The 14,082-nt window shown below is 40.7% G+C and overlaps 1 protein-coding gene across 1 annotated transcript; it reads left to right on the top strand.

Moving 5' to 3' along the window:
* The first annotated feature begins 7,630 nt into the window (after positions 1-7,630).
* LOC136425546 (uncharacterized) lies at positions 7,631-13,937 on the top strand. The gene is made up of 5 exons (XM_066414465.1): positions 7,631-7,713; positions 8,883-8,957; positions 10,527-10,661; positions 12,563-12,721; positions 13,325-13,937. The coding sequence occupies exons 2-5, from the start codon at positions 8,912-8,914 to the stop codon at positions 13,390-13,392; spliced, it is 408 nt and encodes a 135-aa protein (XP_066270562.1). The 5' UTR covers positions 7,631-7,713; positions 8,883-8,911; the 3' UTR covers positions 13,393-13,937.
* The last annotated feature ends 145 nt before the right edge of the window (positions 13,938-14,082 follow it).

The raw sequence follows: 14,082 nt of genomic DNA, 5'->3' as shown, positions 1-14,082 counted from the left end.
ACATGTTTTCAAAAATATTCTGTATACTAATGTACAACAGTAGCTTTACCCAATAGCCTACAAAAATATGCAGGTGCACCCATAGCTAGAAATTATGTGCAACAGGGGACCTTAGAACAGTGAGTGAGTGAGTGAGTGAGTGAGTGAGTGAGTGAGTGAGTGAGTGAGTGAGTGAGTGAGTGAGTGAGTGAGTGAGTGAGTGAGTGAGTGAGTGAGTGATATATGAATGAGTGAGTGTGAGTTAATGCATGCATGAGTGTTGACAAAAGATGTACATGTAATTCAATATATACAGCTGAAGAGCATTAGATAACCACTTCAGCATGTATCTATGTCATTCCGTATCTGTTTTGTCAATTAAAGTATTCTATGTTATAAAAAGACAGCCATAATCGTTTGTCTTCAGCGTTTTGAGTTGTATTCTATTGAATCAGTGTTCTTTTTTTTCATTCTGCCTCACTGGAATTTTGGCACTTTCATTTTGCGACCTACTCATGTAACTAGTCTAATGCTCAACCTATGTAGTACTAATTTTGGAAGTCGCACATCTTAGGCTAGCCAGCTCTAACTCTACATCCCTCTTTCTTTTCTTTGTTTCTTTCTCTCTTTCCCTCTCTCTTTGTTTCTTTCTTAATCCTTTTTCCTAGACTAAGGCTATCTGTTGCACACTTAAAGAAAAGATGATTTCAAACACAAGGTAGCACCCGTAAGTTTTATTCAACCAATGATCGCAAAGCTCACAGAGTACTACAACTATGTCACCCTAATTAATGGACATCGACGTCACATTGCACTTTTGTCCGTTTTCGTTAATATCTAGAGTGTCGCATTGTTGTTTGTTTACCCTGAAGTATAAAATTATTTTATCTTAATGGTTAAAGGGCAAGTCATGAACACGCTTCGTCTTAAACACAAAATAAGCATGACAATATAGGTATCATTTAAACGTCGAAAATTCATCTTGATATAAAATCACGTAACAGTAGAGGTTGGTAAGGACACAAAACTACACAGCTATCGAATATGAACATATGAGTTATAATGTTAGTAAATGTCACTTGGTCGATCTGGGTTGTTGGTGCCTTGAAAAAGACGAACGTTGGAAGTCCGGGCCGGTTGGTTTCCGGTAGTCAGCTCTACTTCCGGTCGTTTGTAAAAAAAGGGGCCAAAATTAATGTATCAAAACGCTAGTAAATATTTGATAATTCCTCATTGTAATGTATGTTATGACAAGGGGCGTTCATTCTCGTGTGGCATCAGTATTATCGTAATACGCCTTCGTCTCATCGTGAATCATCGCTCCCCCCCCCCCCCAATAAAATCCGGCGTCCCAAGAAGTCTGCGAAGGAGACTACTAGTATTTTTACGTATATTTATGGTCCACAACTGCGTTCATCATTGACGAAACAGAACTTGTCAAGTTTCTCCCGTGAATGATTTCCTCAGGTTGGCCAATGACTGAATAGCAATGTCCTTTTATTCACAACCAAGTATTTTACAAGAGCCGATGATTTGATGACTCATTTTCATCAGGGCAAAACTGTATTGCCCTGATGAAGATGACAGACAGTCATCGAAATGTCGGCTCTTGTATAATACTTGGTTGTGAATAAAAGAACCTTGCTATTCAGTAGGATATTTGGAGTTTCTTTTATCACAACCAGGTAATCTCACCTGCTGACGTTTCGGTGTCTCTCAGACACCTTCTTCAGAGCTTCTGACTGGAGTACTGCTTCTCACCGCTATAAGTAGCCGATGTAGGTGGCGCTTTTGTGGCGAGAACGTAATCCCAAATGTGGCTGAGCTTGTATCCCCCCTCGTCTCGGTTCATCACTGGTGATGACTTCCTGACAAGCTCAGCCACATTTGGGATTACGTTCTCGCCGCAAAAGCGCCACCTACATCGGCTACTTATAGCGGTGAGAAGCAGTACTCCAGTCAAAAGCTCTGAAGAAGGTGTCTGACAGACACCGAAACGTCAACAGGTGAGATTACCTGAATGTCATAAAAGAAACACCAAATATTCTATGTTCTATCAACCTGATGAAATTATTTTCGGGCTTGCTATTCACTATTTTGTCAGGTTTCTTACCGTCTTCCTCGTAGCCCCTCGCCTCCTTGTGTGCATGCTCTGCCGCCATGTCATCGAGGTCATCAAGGTTATCCAGCTCCTCCAGGAGGGACCTGGCCTCTTGCACCACCTCCACCAGCTCGCCTGTTAAAGGCAACCAAAGCAATATCAGTGCCCAAAAAATGGAAATATAATAGTGCTGAAATCTTTATGGTAGTGACATTTACTTCATCTCCAAGCAGATCCAACAATTGCAACGACCGTATCCAACTGGTTGCAATGAAAATGTCCTCTGCTAGTTGGATACGGTCTTTGCAAAAAAAATTTCTTTTGCCAGTTGGATACGGTCTTTGCACCCGTTGGATCTGCTTGGAGATTAACATTTACTAGCACTTTTTAGCACATTTGCGTAAGAACTCCAAACTTTGAGCATTCAAAAACCGCGCCAAAACGTGCCATACGATGATCCCCTTAGTTTCACCAGCCTACAAAAACCTGGGTGACGATTTTCAGTGAGTTCTCACATCACAAGGACAGCGTATTTTTGCATCATGAACGTCGCTATACATTGTGAAAGTGTTGTTTGCACTAATAGTCTGTAGAAATGACTAAATAGGTAGACTTTCAACATTTTCGGGCCCTAATGTTGCTTTCTTTGCCTTTAAAAGTGAGTAAAGGCAGCCACTATAAAAATACATCTAGTGAAGGAATGAATTAAAGTACAGGGACTCAAAGTAACGCTGATTTTTGTGTATCAAATCAGACTAAGACGCCAAAAAGCTACGGCTCACACATGTTTGTACAAAACGTAAATTCCAAGGAAATGACTGGGTCCGCCTTTTTCTTTTCTTTTCTGGCCTTTTGCACATCTATCTTAGCGCTATAGCATCCATTAGACATTCCTATTTGTATATGCGAATAAGCAATAAACAATAAACAACAATAAACAATCTACCATCGGCCTCCTCGCCCCTCTTGCCCCTACGCCTGCGGCGGCGGCGTCTCCATCCCTCCGAGTCGTCGATGAGCATGGCCACGACGAGCATGGTCACGAGCAGGGTGCCAACGAACAGCCTCATGGTGCAGCTTCGCCTGGAAAACGCCATAGAGAGGACTCTGTTATATTCACCAGGTTGTGTTAGTACAGACAGTAGGTACACATTTCTGAGTAATGGTCACGACGAGCATGGTCACGAGCAGGGTACCAACGAACAGCCTCATGGTGCAGCTTCGCCTGGAAAACGTTGGAGATACCAGGTTGTATTATCACAGCTAGTACAATGTAGGTACCCATTTCTGAGTAATGAGGCTGTTGTAACACTCTCGAGGCAGCTCCTCGAACACGGGACCCCCATTTTACGTCTCTTCCGAAAGACAGTGCAGCCCCGACAAAGATACCCTTCCTGGATTCGATCCGGGGTCTCCCAGATCCAACTAATTGGAAACAGGAGGCTCAACTGCGAAGCCGCTACCAATTGAGCTACAGGGACATCCTACATATAGAAATGACTCTGTTATAGAACCAATCTGGCCATTCTTCTTTGAAGAGTGGACTACTTAGTTAGGACTTATCTGGTATTTCTTCCGATTTCTTCAGATGTAAAAATCTCTTTGATCATTTTACAGCTCGAGTTAGAAGGAAAGTGGGAGTGAGGTTTTGGGGGCACATAGTTCACAATGACGACCGCCATGGAAAAAAATGTAAAGGTAAATGTGGTAGTCCCATAGCCTTCTTAAGTCCGTAGGAACTGTGTCTAGAGCACGGTATTGGAAGGCGGAGCCCATCCCTTTCCTATCCATCGTCTTCCCAGCTGAAGTTAGATTCCTTTTCCCAAAGACACAGAGTTAAGCCGGGAATCGAACCCTGGTTCTTGCGATCTGGCGGCAATTTTTAGCAAAAAGATGAAGTGAGAATACCTTTTATATCTTCGGTCTGGTAGATCACGGTGCCGGTGGGACTCGCGTCTTGAGAAGATGAAGTAGTGGAATGGAAGACGCGGTGGTGAACGGACTTATATACTCTTAAGACATACCCTAATTGTGTACACTTACTGTCATTAGTGATCAATGGATCAATTATCTTTAACAATTGATCCCAAGGGGATCGCCGAATGGCCGATTATAAGCCTTTGCAGGTGCAACAGTTTTGTGAGAATTGACAAGATGATTGCTGGTCTATTTCCTTCTTCAAAGGCTCGTTTAAAGATATCATGAGTCATCATCGTGCCGAGGCAGCATGTCGTACTGAAATCAACAGCAACTTCGCACGGGTGGTTATGATGTCATAATCCAAAGTTAAAAAGTACGTGTTAGCGAGGCAAAATCGTTGTGATGTTTACAGAAACATAACCCCCTAACCTACAAAAGGTAGTCTTTGGATATCATATAGTACATATAGAATACAACACGGGGTATTCCGTATCACCCGAGGTACCAGCCCGACCGCGGGTCGGATCGCCCGACGGCCGTAGGCCGGAGGGCGATCCGACCCGCGGGAGGGCTGGGACCGAGGGTGATGCGGAATACAACGTGTTGTATTTTATTTATGTCATACCTTGGCCATACCCACCCGAGAAAACACACATTTCAATGCGGAATGCGCCAGAAGTTGAGGGAGTTTTGTGTCCTCGAACAAGAAACTGTAGCAACATTGATTCCAATCTCCGAATCCGGTATTCGAATTTCCGACGGCCGCGCACCCGACGCGTTCGAAATGCGTTCGAAATATTCTATGGAAGCCTGTGTGATAACCCTCCCGAACCCTATGTGATCCGGATAGTTATCACACGGTCCGGAACACCCGTATCAGGCCCAGGCATGACATAAATGTATATATGTGCTACAAAAAGTTACAAAAGTCGGGGATATCAAAGTAGACACTCCACGACCACCTGCACGTTTGTTGTTTTGCATCACTGGGCACAGCAAGCAAATTTCATGGATTTCCTCTGCAATCTCCAAATTTTATGTGAGAGCGTGAACAAATAAACAAGTTTGGTGAAAAAAAAGCTTTAAGATTCCTAAATTTCCAAACCGCACTTGGTATCACAGCTTTTTTTTATTTATGTATTAGAGAAGTGCAAAGTGGCACTAGTGTGGTAGACTGGTATCACTTACCAAGGTGGCAACAACATTCAAGGAAAACATACTACTGCCGCTTCTACAAATAGAACTACCTAACAAGTGTACCTTCTACAACTACGTCCATACCTCTCTTACTATATTGGTACTTCTACAAGTGTAATCAAGAATACAACATTTTCGGTATTTTCTTGTCAGATATTTTTTTGCTACTAGTATGTTGGACATCTCCGGAGGGGAAAAAATGAGCTGTTTTCTTTTTTCGAAACTAAAAAAAAGTCGATGCACGCGTTGATTTCATCCATAGAATTTATTTCCTATGGACAAGAAATAAGCACAAATACTGTCCAGATGTTCAGGAGGTGCCACGTATTTGTCTCTTTAATTTCCCTTTAATTTCCCCCACCAAACACATGCAAAGCGTCTCTCAGTGGACATCCAAAGCAGACCTATTCCTAAAAGGTCAGTAATTGCACGTTCTGTCCAGTGCTATTGTCTTTTTTTTAATTGTAACGATTAGATTGTGGAGAATGACTCACATTAATTGCTAGCTCTGTCCAGTGTGTTTTTAACCATCCCAATCAACTTTGGGTTACAATGACTAATGACTTAATTCACACTCTGTCCATTGTCTTGTTTTTAATACACAAATGTACTTTAATCACCCTAATTTGACGTAATCGAAATGACATACTATTTCCTTGTCTGTTCTCCCAAGTGTCCATTTTTTTAATCACATCAATGGTCATTTGGTTAGAAATAATAACGGTTATAGACTGTCCTTGTACAAAGAAGCCGACAAAAAGTGACTAAAATGACTGTCACAGCGTCAGCTGGTCAGCAGAAAACTTTGATATTTCTTCAATCATGCCGACAAACAGGTGGCCAAAATTGCTATACATGTAATTGGCAGTTCTGTTAAGTGTCCCTGTCTTTTTTTTGTTTTTGATAACCACTGTGTGGCAAACTTCCTCCGACTGTTTAATTTTCAAGTCACCGTTTTCTTATAACGTCGTTTTTTTCTGTCTTTACGCTGGCCGAGTTATAATAATAAAATGGAATAAGAAAACTGTAAGTTGAAAAATAAAACAGTCAGAATGAATATGCAACGGAGTCTTGATTCGGGTCATGCGGCTAAAATAAACAGAGAAAACTGCTGCACCGATACATTGACGTCATTACGTCTGGAGATTTTGGAGAGGAGACCCGTAATGTTTTCTAAGGCCATGTTTTTCGATAGTATGAATGGTATCCTCGCTAGTGTCAATGTTCGTCTGTTTCCACGAAAAGAAGTTTCTGACCAAACTGTAAATCGTTCAAAATAGGCCGTAAAATGAGCAGATATATGCCGTCAATTCAGAAAAATATCGGAAAACGGATATCAATGTAGAATACCGAACTATAGATCCTTCATTTTTGTTCTTTCACACCTTCTTCATTGCTCTTTGGAATTGAATATAGCATTTTATGACATGAGTAACCGTTTTCCGATATTTATTGCCATTGGCGGCTTTTTTTGCACATATAAAATGTGTTCAGTCTTTTGTGCAATCTGACCACAATCATAACCACAAAGATTTAATGATGAAGGAAACTTTTATACTATTGCCATTTTTTTGTCGTCCTTAATATGATGTTTTCAGAGAAGGATAGTCTAAAGGATTTTCGTAGGGAAAAAAATCAAAAGGATACATATATATAGAGAAAAACATGCTAAAAGATGTTTACAGAGACATATAATATTAATATCAAAGGTTTTGCAGAGATGTATACTAGATTCATTCTGTTTTTACACACTTAATGCCAAGTTAGAAATGTTTACAAAGTATAGATTATCTATTAGAAATACTTGCAAACGTTTCAAATCAATTCTAAACAATGGGAACAAACACCCATGCGGTGACTTGGAATGGACACTAGCAGAGGTTTGGATCTACATTTGTGCGGTGATAATACCCCTGCTGACGGTATCTGGATTCTCTCATGCGAAATAACCAGTTATCAAATCACAACCAATAAGAAAAAGCCTAGCAAACATGTTTAAATCGTTTAATTGGTGTGTTGAATATGCAGCTCTCCTCAGAATCTATGGAAAAAAAGCTGTCCACCCAAACCTAGGGTATATTCTCGAGGGACCTGCATGGTGCTTTCTTGTAAGACTATCTATTTTAAGTCTCCGTAAGTCGTAGGGAACGCCTTTTTGTTCCTGTAATTCGTAAGAGATGGCCACATCTTGCGCAATAACAGACTACACAACTGGACGATAAACTAAAGGATCACAGACTATAGTAAGACTACAATTCGACGATAAAGAAAAGGATAAAAACCTACAACTCGACGAAAACAGAAGGATAAATTACTACGACAAGGCTACCACTCGACGATAAACAAAAGGATAATAGACTACAGCACTGACCAATAAGCAGTTGCCATTAGGGCTCATTTGCATAATTTCAGAGCGAAAAGTATATATTTTGCTTCCCGACTCCGTTTTTCATTACTTCATTCCGACATCTTCGGACCCAATACACTTCGTGTGATCGTACTCGTCAGAAACTTAGGTAAGTACCAAGTCAAGTCTACTCTTAGCTATAACCAAGGCTATTGGTGCGTTGTAGTACGTGTGTTGCTGTATTGGAAACACTTGCATACACGTCTATAGTAAGACCAAACCTTGAATATGCTGCAACAGTATGGGATTCATACACAAAGAAAGACAAGGATAAACTGGAGAGGGTGCAGAAACAAGCTGCCAGGTTCTGCACGAACAACTATGACAGGGGTGCTAGTGTCACTAAAATGAAAACAGATCTACAGTGGAAGTCACTTGAAGACAGAAGAAAAATATCCAGACTTTGCATGATGCACAAAATGACTAATAAACTTGTGGATGTACCGACTGGTAAGTATCTAATACCAGCCCAGAAAAGAACAAGAAATAGTCATGCCTTTAAGTACCAGAGTTATAAACCAAGGATTGATGTGTTAAAAAATTCGTATTTCCCGAGAACCATAGTAGAATGGAACTCGTTGTCATCAGATGCTGTAGAAACACCTTCACTAAATAGCTTCAAAGAACGATTGCAGTCAGATGTGCAAAAGTTAGGTGTGACAGGCCGTTCAGTGTAATATAACCAGCTGCTGTCGCGCCGCGTGCCTGCGAAGCTGGTGTGTTACCCCAAAGGGCAGTTATAACGGCTATACAGATACAGATACAGATCTGAGAATCACTCTTTTAATATCAAGCGTAGGGTAGAGTCTTCGGTAAGGTAGGAGTTTTCTTCAGTTCAAATCGCTACTTACAATCTATCTTATATTGCAATCCGTGTAGAAATTTCAATGAGTTGATCTGTAGATACTCTAGTAGCCGCTATAACCGCCCTTTCGTTGTAACACACCAGATTCTGTATCTTTCAGTACAGCCGGTATAACCGCCCCTCGGTGTAAAACACCAGCTTCTGTATCTGTATAGCCGGTATATCCTTCGGCGTAAGACACCAGCTCGGTCTTACTCCTGAATATAGTTCAAAACAATGTCGAGAACCCCCATGCAGACCCCCATTCGTGCGCTGTAAAATGTCAGTCGGAAAATTATATACATGTATGACACTTCAAGTCAACATAAACATAATGATGTCCTTTTGTTGTACGTTATTAATGTTAGCAACGTGCCCTCAGGCCATATCTAACAGTATAAGTACGCAAAATGACTCTGGGTTCTTCATTTCAGGTTCGTTCGACTCAAGGCATCGTTTCAAGATGACCCGTATCTTGGCTGCCTCTGCCGTTCTGCTTGTAATGATCGGTAGGTACATTTCCTGTTATGATCATAAATATAGTCAAACTCTATAGTCTTATGTTGTACATTTTATCTAGTGGTGCTTATGTGCTTTTCTGTTTTGTAAACGATCTTTGCCATTTGAAACGGTCGATGTCATATCGCTTACCGGACGATGTCATATCCGAGCGTATCTTTACTTTTTGGGGGGGACAAAAACGTATGAAGAGCAGCAATTCAATCATAAATACACGACATTATTGTGAAAACTTGTATAAAATAGAGTAGTGAAAAGGCAAGAAAGTGGACCATAGCAGCTCGGATTCGAACATTGGTCAAAAAGCCTCATCCAAAGGCCTAACCATCTACGCCAACAAACATTGCGGTTAAGACTGAGCATGCTAGTACACCCTTTTCCAAGATGACATCGATCTTTTGAAACGGCAGCGACCGTTTACGTGCTAATCTGAGTACTACAGCACTGTATTCAAGCATTCTGTAGACAAAAAAGCTTTATAATCATGATATTTCGATGAATTTTGACTACTACAAAGTATTTTCCTAGAATGACGAAACCTTGTTTTGAGAGCCTACATGGATATCATAACGCTACTTAAGTCATTCTGTTAATCCACAAACGCCACTACAAGCTACTAAATACATACTATTAGCCTTCTTGGCGAAGGTAGCAAAATGATACTACTTACGTCTTGGCATGGTGTAATCTAAACTCTTAAGATAGTCGTGGCTTTGTCGTATAAAACTCGACTATCTTATGATCTAAATGATGTTGGCTTTCTCACAGCCTCACTTGAAAATCCTTACGGAAAAACTATCGTACAGTGGTAAACAATATTTACTTAGATTATCGTAATGGTCGTACCTTTAAAGTGTATATGTCACTTGTGGCGGACACTCTTTTTTATCTTGCGACTTAATCAATGATTACAATACACCAGATGTTTTTAATGGTAGATCTAGTCCTTGATAACAGATATGACTGAATTACAATGATCAAACATGATTATGATACTAGGTATAATTGAAGTAATAGCCCTATTGTAATGATGGACGTAAATTATAGGGATAAATGGACATTGCAATGAAGTCAGAGGAACCAATTATGCCAGGTAGGGACAAGAAGTATCATCATGTAAGGGTGTGTGCAACCCTTCAAAACTTGCAACCCTTCAAAACTTGCGACCCATCCAAGTTGATGACCCACCCAAACTAGTGACCCATCCAAACCCGGGACCCATCCAAACTCGCACCATTGCAAAGTTAAATTTTCTATTCCATCCAAACTTGTGACCCATCATTGAGTAGGTCCCAAGTTTGAATGAGTGCAAAGTTTTATCATAAATCACAAATATGGAACGCATTCAAACTAGTGACCCATTTAAACTTGCGACCAATCCAAATTTTGGATCCATCGAACTCTTTATCTTTACCTACCGTTTGTCGCCAAGATTGAACTACGCCCAGTCCTTGAAAGGCTGTTACACTGAAGATGATACCACCGTCGAGGCAGACAAACAAATAAACAAACAAATATAAATAAATAAACAAACAAACCTTTACCTACCTTTTTTCCAGGGGTGACGAGCGCCCAGTCCTTGAAAGGCTGTTACAAGGGAGATGAGACCACTGTCAGGGCAGACGAAACTTCCGCCGACATGACTAACGAGGACTGCGCGGCAAGCTGCGGCGCCAAGGGACACGCTTATTCAGGTATGTGGAGCTACGGTTACACATAGCCAGATACACGCTTATTCAGGTACGTAAAGCTACGGTTACACATAGCCAAGGGACACGCTTATTCAGGTACGTAAAGCTACGGTTACACATAACCAGATACACGCTTATTCAGGTACGTAAAGCTACGGTTACACATAGCCAAGGGACACGCTTATTCAGGTACGTAAAGCTACGGTTACACATAGCCAGATACACGCTTATTCAGGTGGGTAAAGCTACGGTTACACATAGCCAAGGGACACGCTTATTCAGGTACGTGAAGCTACGGTGATGCTTCGGTCCTATTTACAATCCTGGGCCCGTCCGGGCTGTTTGCGAAAACGAAAAATAAAGAATGCATAACAAGAAAGTATATATATATATATATATACAATATGTAGCGTAGAGTAATTTTTTTACGTTTTGTGTCTTTTGTTGTTCATTTTTCGTTCCCACAAGCTGCCCGGATTGGAAATGGGACCAAAGCATTAAACATAACACAACCGGACCTGGCTCCCGAACATTAGCCAAGCAAGCAGTCATACCAGTTTTAGGTTAAGATTCCCAAAGTTTGACCCCCAAACACACTCTGATCACCACTGACATACTCGCGAACATCAGACGGCCCATTCTAGACGTCCAAAACCGATAGTTTCACAACATTCGGCTGGCGCAGCCGAACACAAGCCGACCGCACCGAACGCAACCCAACCTAGCTCCAGACCCACTTCCAACCATGGTTACGTGAAGTCGGGAGGCTATATTCGGCTACGTGTAATGCTTGGGTCACATTGCCGGCCGGGCAGTGTTTGGGAACAAAAAATATGAAATAAAAGAAAACAAAAAACACAAAACGTACCAAAAATTATTCCAGAGCATAGCTTGTGCATATTTATTGATATACATTTTAATTTTTCGTTTCCGGAAACAGCCCGGCCGGATCCCGGCTGGGAAATGTGACCCAAGCATAACCGGGGCTTAATAAGGTCTAAGGAAAATGTTGTGTTTTCGGCTACCCGACCGACCCTAGCAAAATCTGACTAGCCATTTTTTTTTTGTCGCCCGCTGACAAAAGTCAAATCTTACGAAATACGAAGTCACTATACTTCTGAAATTTAGCGTGGAGCATTTACCGTACTAAACAAAACAGACCCCACTCTTTGCTGACTTATGTGACAGTACCCACACCAAAGCGAATGAGTTCCAGTCGGTCTTCTGTTGTTTATCATATGTCAGAAACCCCTTTGATGCCAACTGATAGTTTCACAAAAAGCACGCATTAGTACAATAAGTGTTTAATTGATTTTTAATTACATGTGTTATGTTGATCTGGTTAGTGTCTACTGGGATTCTTTGTGTTGAAACTTTAGGTAGTAATTGGTCAATTAACCTGACAAATTGGTCACCATTACAGTAAATAGCCTAAAGGTGAATCTTTATTCTTAAGTTTGTTCTGTCTTTTATTTATTCCCATTTGCTTACTGAGAATGCTACAAATTCTACTTTCTTACAACCCCCTCAAAAACATATACAAATTTATAGCAGTAAGTATATTGATAAGAACACAGCTTAATACACACTAAAGACAGGTGTTCGGATGGCGGCGCTATCAAAACTTTCCACTTTTTGTACATTGTTTTGCTCCTGTTAGTAATGCATATATATGCTTGTATTTGGTCGTCATCTAGTATACATTTATATATATGCCTTTGCATCGATGTTTACGTTAAGTGGTAGCGTGGAAATAAGTTGTCTAGCCTTCAGTGTGTAATGACTTGGTTTTTGTCCTTAGGTGTCATCATCATCATCATCATCCTTAGGTGTACTTCAATTAAAACAAACAAACAAACAAACAAAAAACAAACATTTTTGTGACTTCCTCATGCCTCCAACAGCCACGGGCGAGGGACAGTATTGCACCTGTTTCGGCGAGGCTGAGATGCAGACCCTGACTGCCGCGACCCCTGCCGACTGTGACGCGCCCTGCACAGGGAACCTCGCCCAGAAATGTGGAGGCGCCGACAGCAAGGTCACCGTGTGGAGCACCGGGAAAGGTAAGATCTTAACTTTCATTGAAAGATTGTAAAAACAGCCCCTGCAGTCACAGAGCAAGCTGCTAGGAGGCCCAAACCTACACCACTTCTTCACATCAGTAGGAAGGATACAGTCCTAAATGGAGCTTTTGTACACAAATGTTTACCGGGAAAGGTAGGATTTAAAGAATAAGACCTCCTTGAAAGATTTTAACAAAAACGTCCCTGCAGTTTAAGAGCAAGATGCTAGGAGGCCCAAACCTACACCTTCTTATTAGCATCAGCAGTCAGGATATAGTCCTAAATGGGGCTTTTGTACACAAAAGTACACCCGAAAAGGTAGGATTTGAGACCTTCTTGAAAGATTTTAACAAAAAAACACCCCTGCAGTCCCAGAGCAAGCTGATAGGAGGCCCGAGCCTACACCACTTCTTCTTTAAAATGATTCAGTTGGAAAAATGCAGTCCTAAGTGTGACTTATCTTGTATCCCCTTGTGCTACATGTCAAAGATGTTATACTTGTGATAAAAACTCTAAATATTTCATGTCGGTATGAGGTCCACGAATAGTTGTTAATTCATGTTTCGGTACAGTTTCATGTTGCCCCCTCCCTCCGTTCTACAGCTACCAAGCGCGGCCTGCTGGAGAAACTGCGCAACGCCTTGAAGGAACGACGCATGATGGAAGAATAGCCATCCAAGAAAGGCTTCTAAGAAGAAGACTGGGCATCACGACATGTTTGTTTACCCTCAAGTGACATTTCCAAAAAGCAAAACGTACTAAAATGGGATAACTATGGTTATGACTCGATATACTATCATAAACATAATTATCATACAGGATATGATCTGTAACAAAGAAACTTACTATTACACAAAAAATCGTCACTTCATTTAAGGATAAAGTCTAAAATTATAGTTCTAGAAACGAGAAATACTAAATAAAAGTTTAGCTTTGTATCGGCCAAAACGTAGAGCAGACCGAAATGAGGTGTACATACACATACATACACACATACAACTGCAAATACACACATGCATACACATAACATTGGTTTAACACACAAAGTACAATGAAAATGAATTTATAAAGGGGACAAAAACTTTGGTGGTCAAAAAAGCTGTAGGCACTTTATTATCGATTCTAACTTTATCAATTATTACATCAGAAACAGTATCTACTCCTTGTGATCTGTTATTCTTTGAATAAGGGTAATAAAATGTCGATGGTCAAAAGACATGTTTTTATTGTGTGTTTAATGTTACTTTAGAATGAAGACTAAGTATGAGTTATGAAAACTAGTACACGTATAGATTAAACAAGCAAGACAACAATACATATTCATGAGTTTCTAACATTTATGTGGATCAGCATGAAAATTT

This window comes from Branchiostoma lanceolatum, chromosome 19, assembly GCF_035083965.1.
Source record: "Branchiostoma lanceolatum isolate klBraLanc5 chromosome 19, klBraLanc5.hap2, whole genome shotgun sequence".
NCBI lineage: Eukaryota > Metazoa > Chordata > Leptocardii > Amphioxiformes > Branchiostomatidae > Branchiostoma > Branchiostoma lanceolatum.
This window is presented reverse-complemented; position numbering and strand designations above follow the sequence as displayed.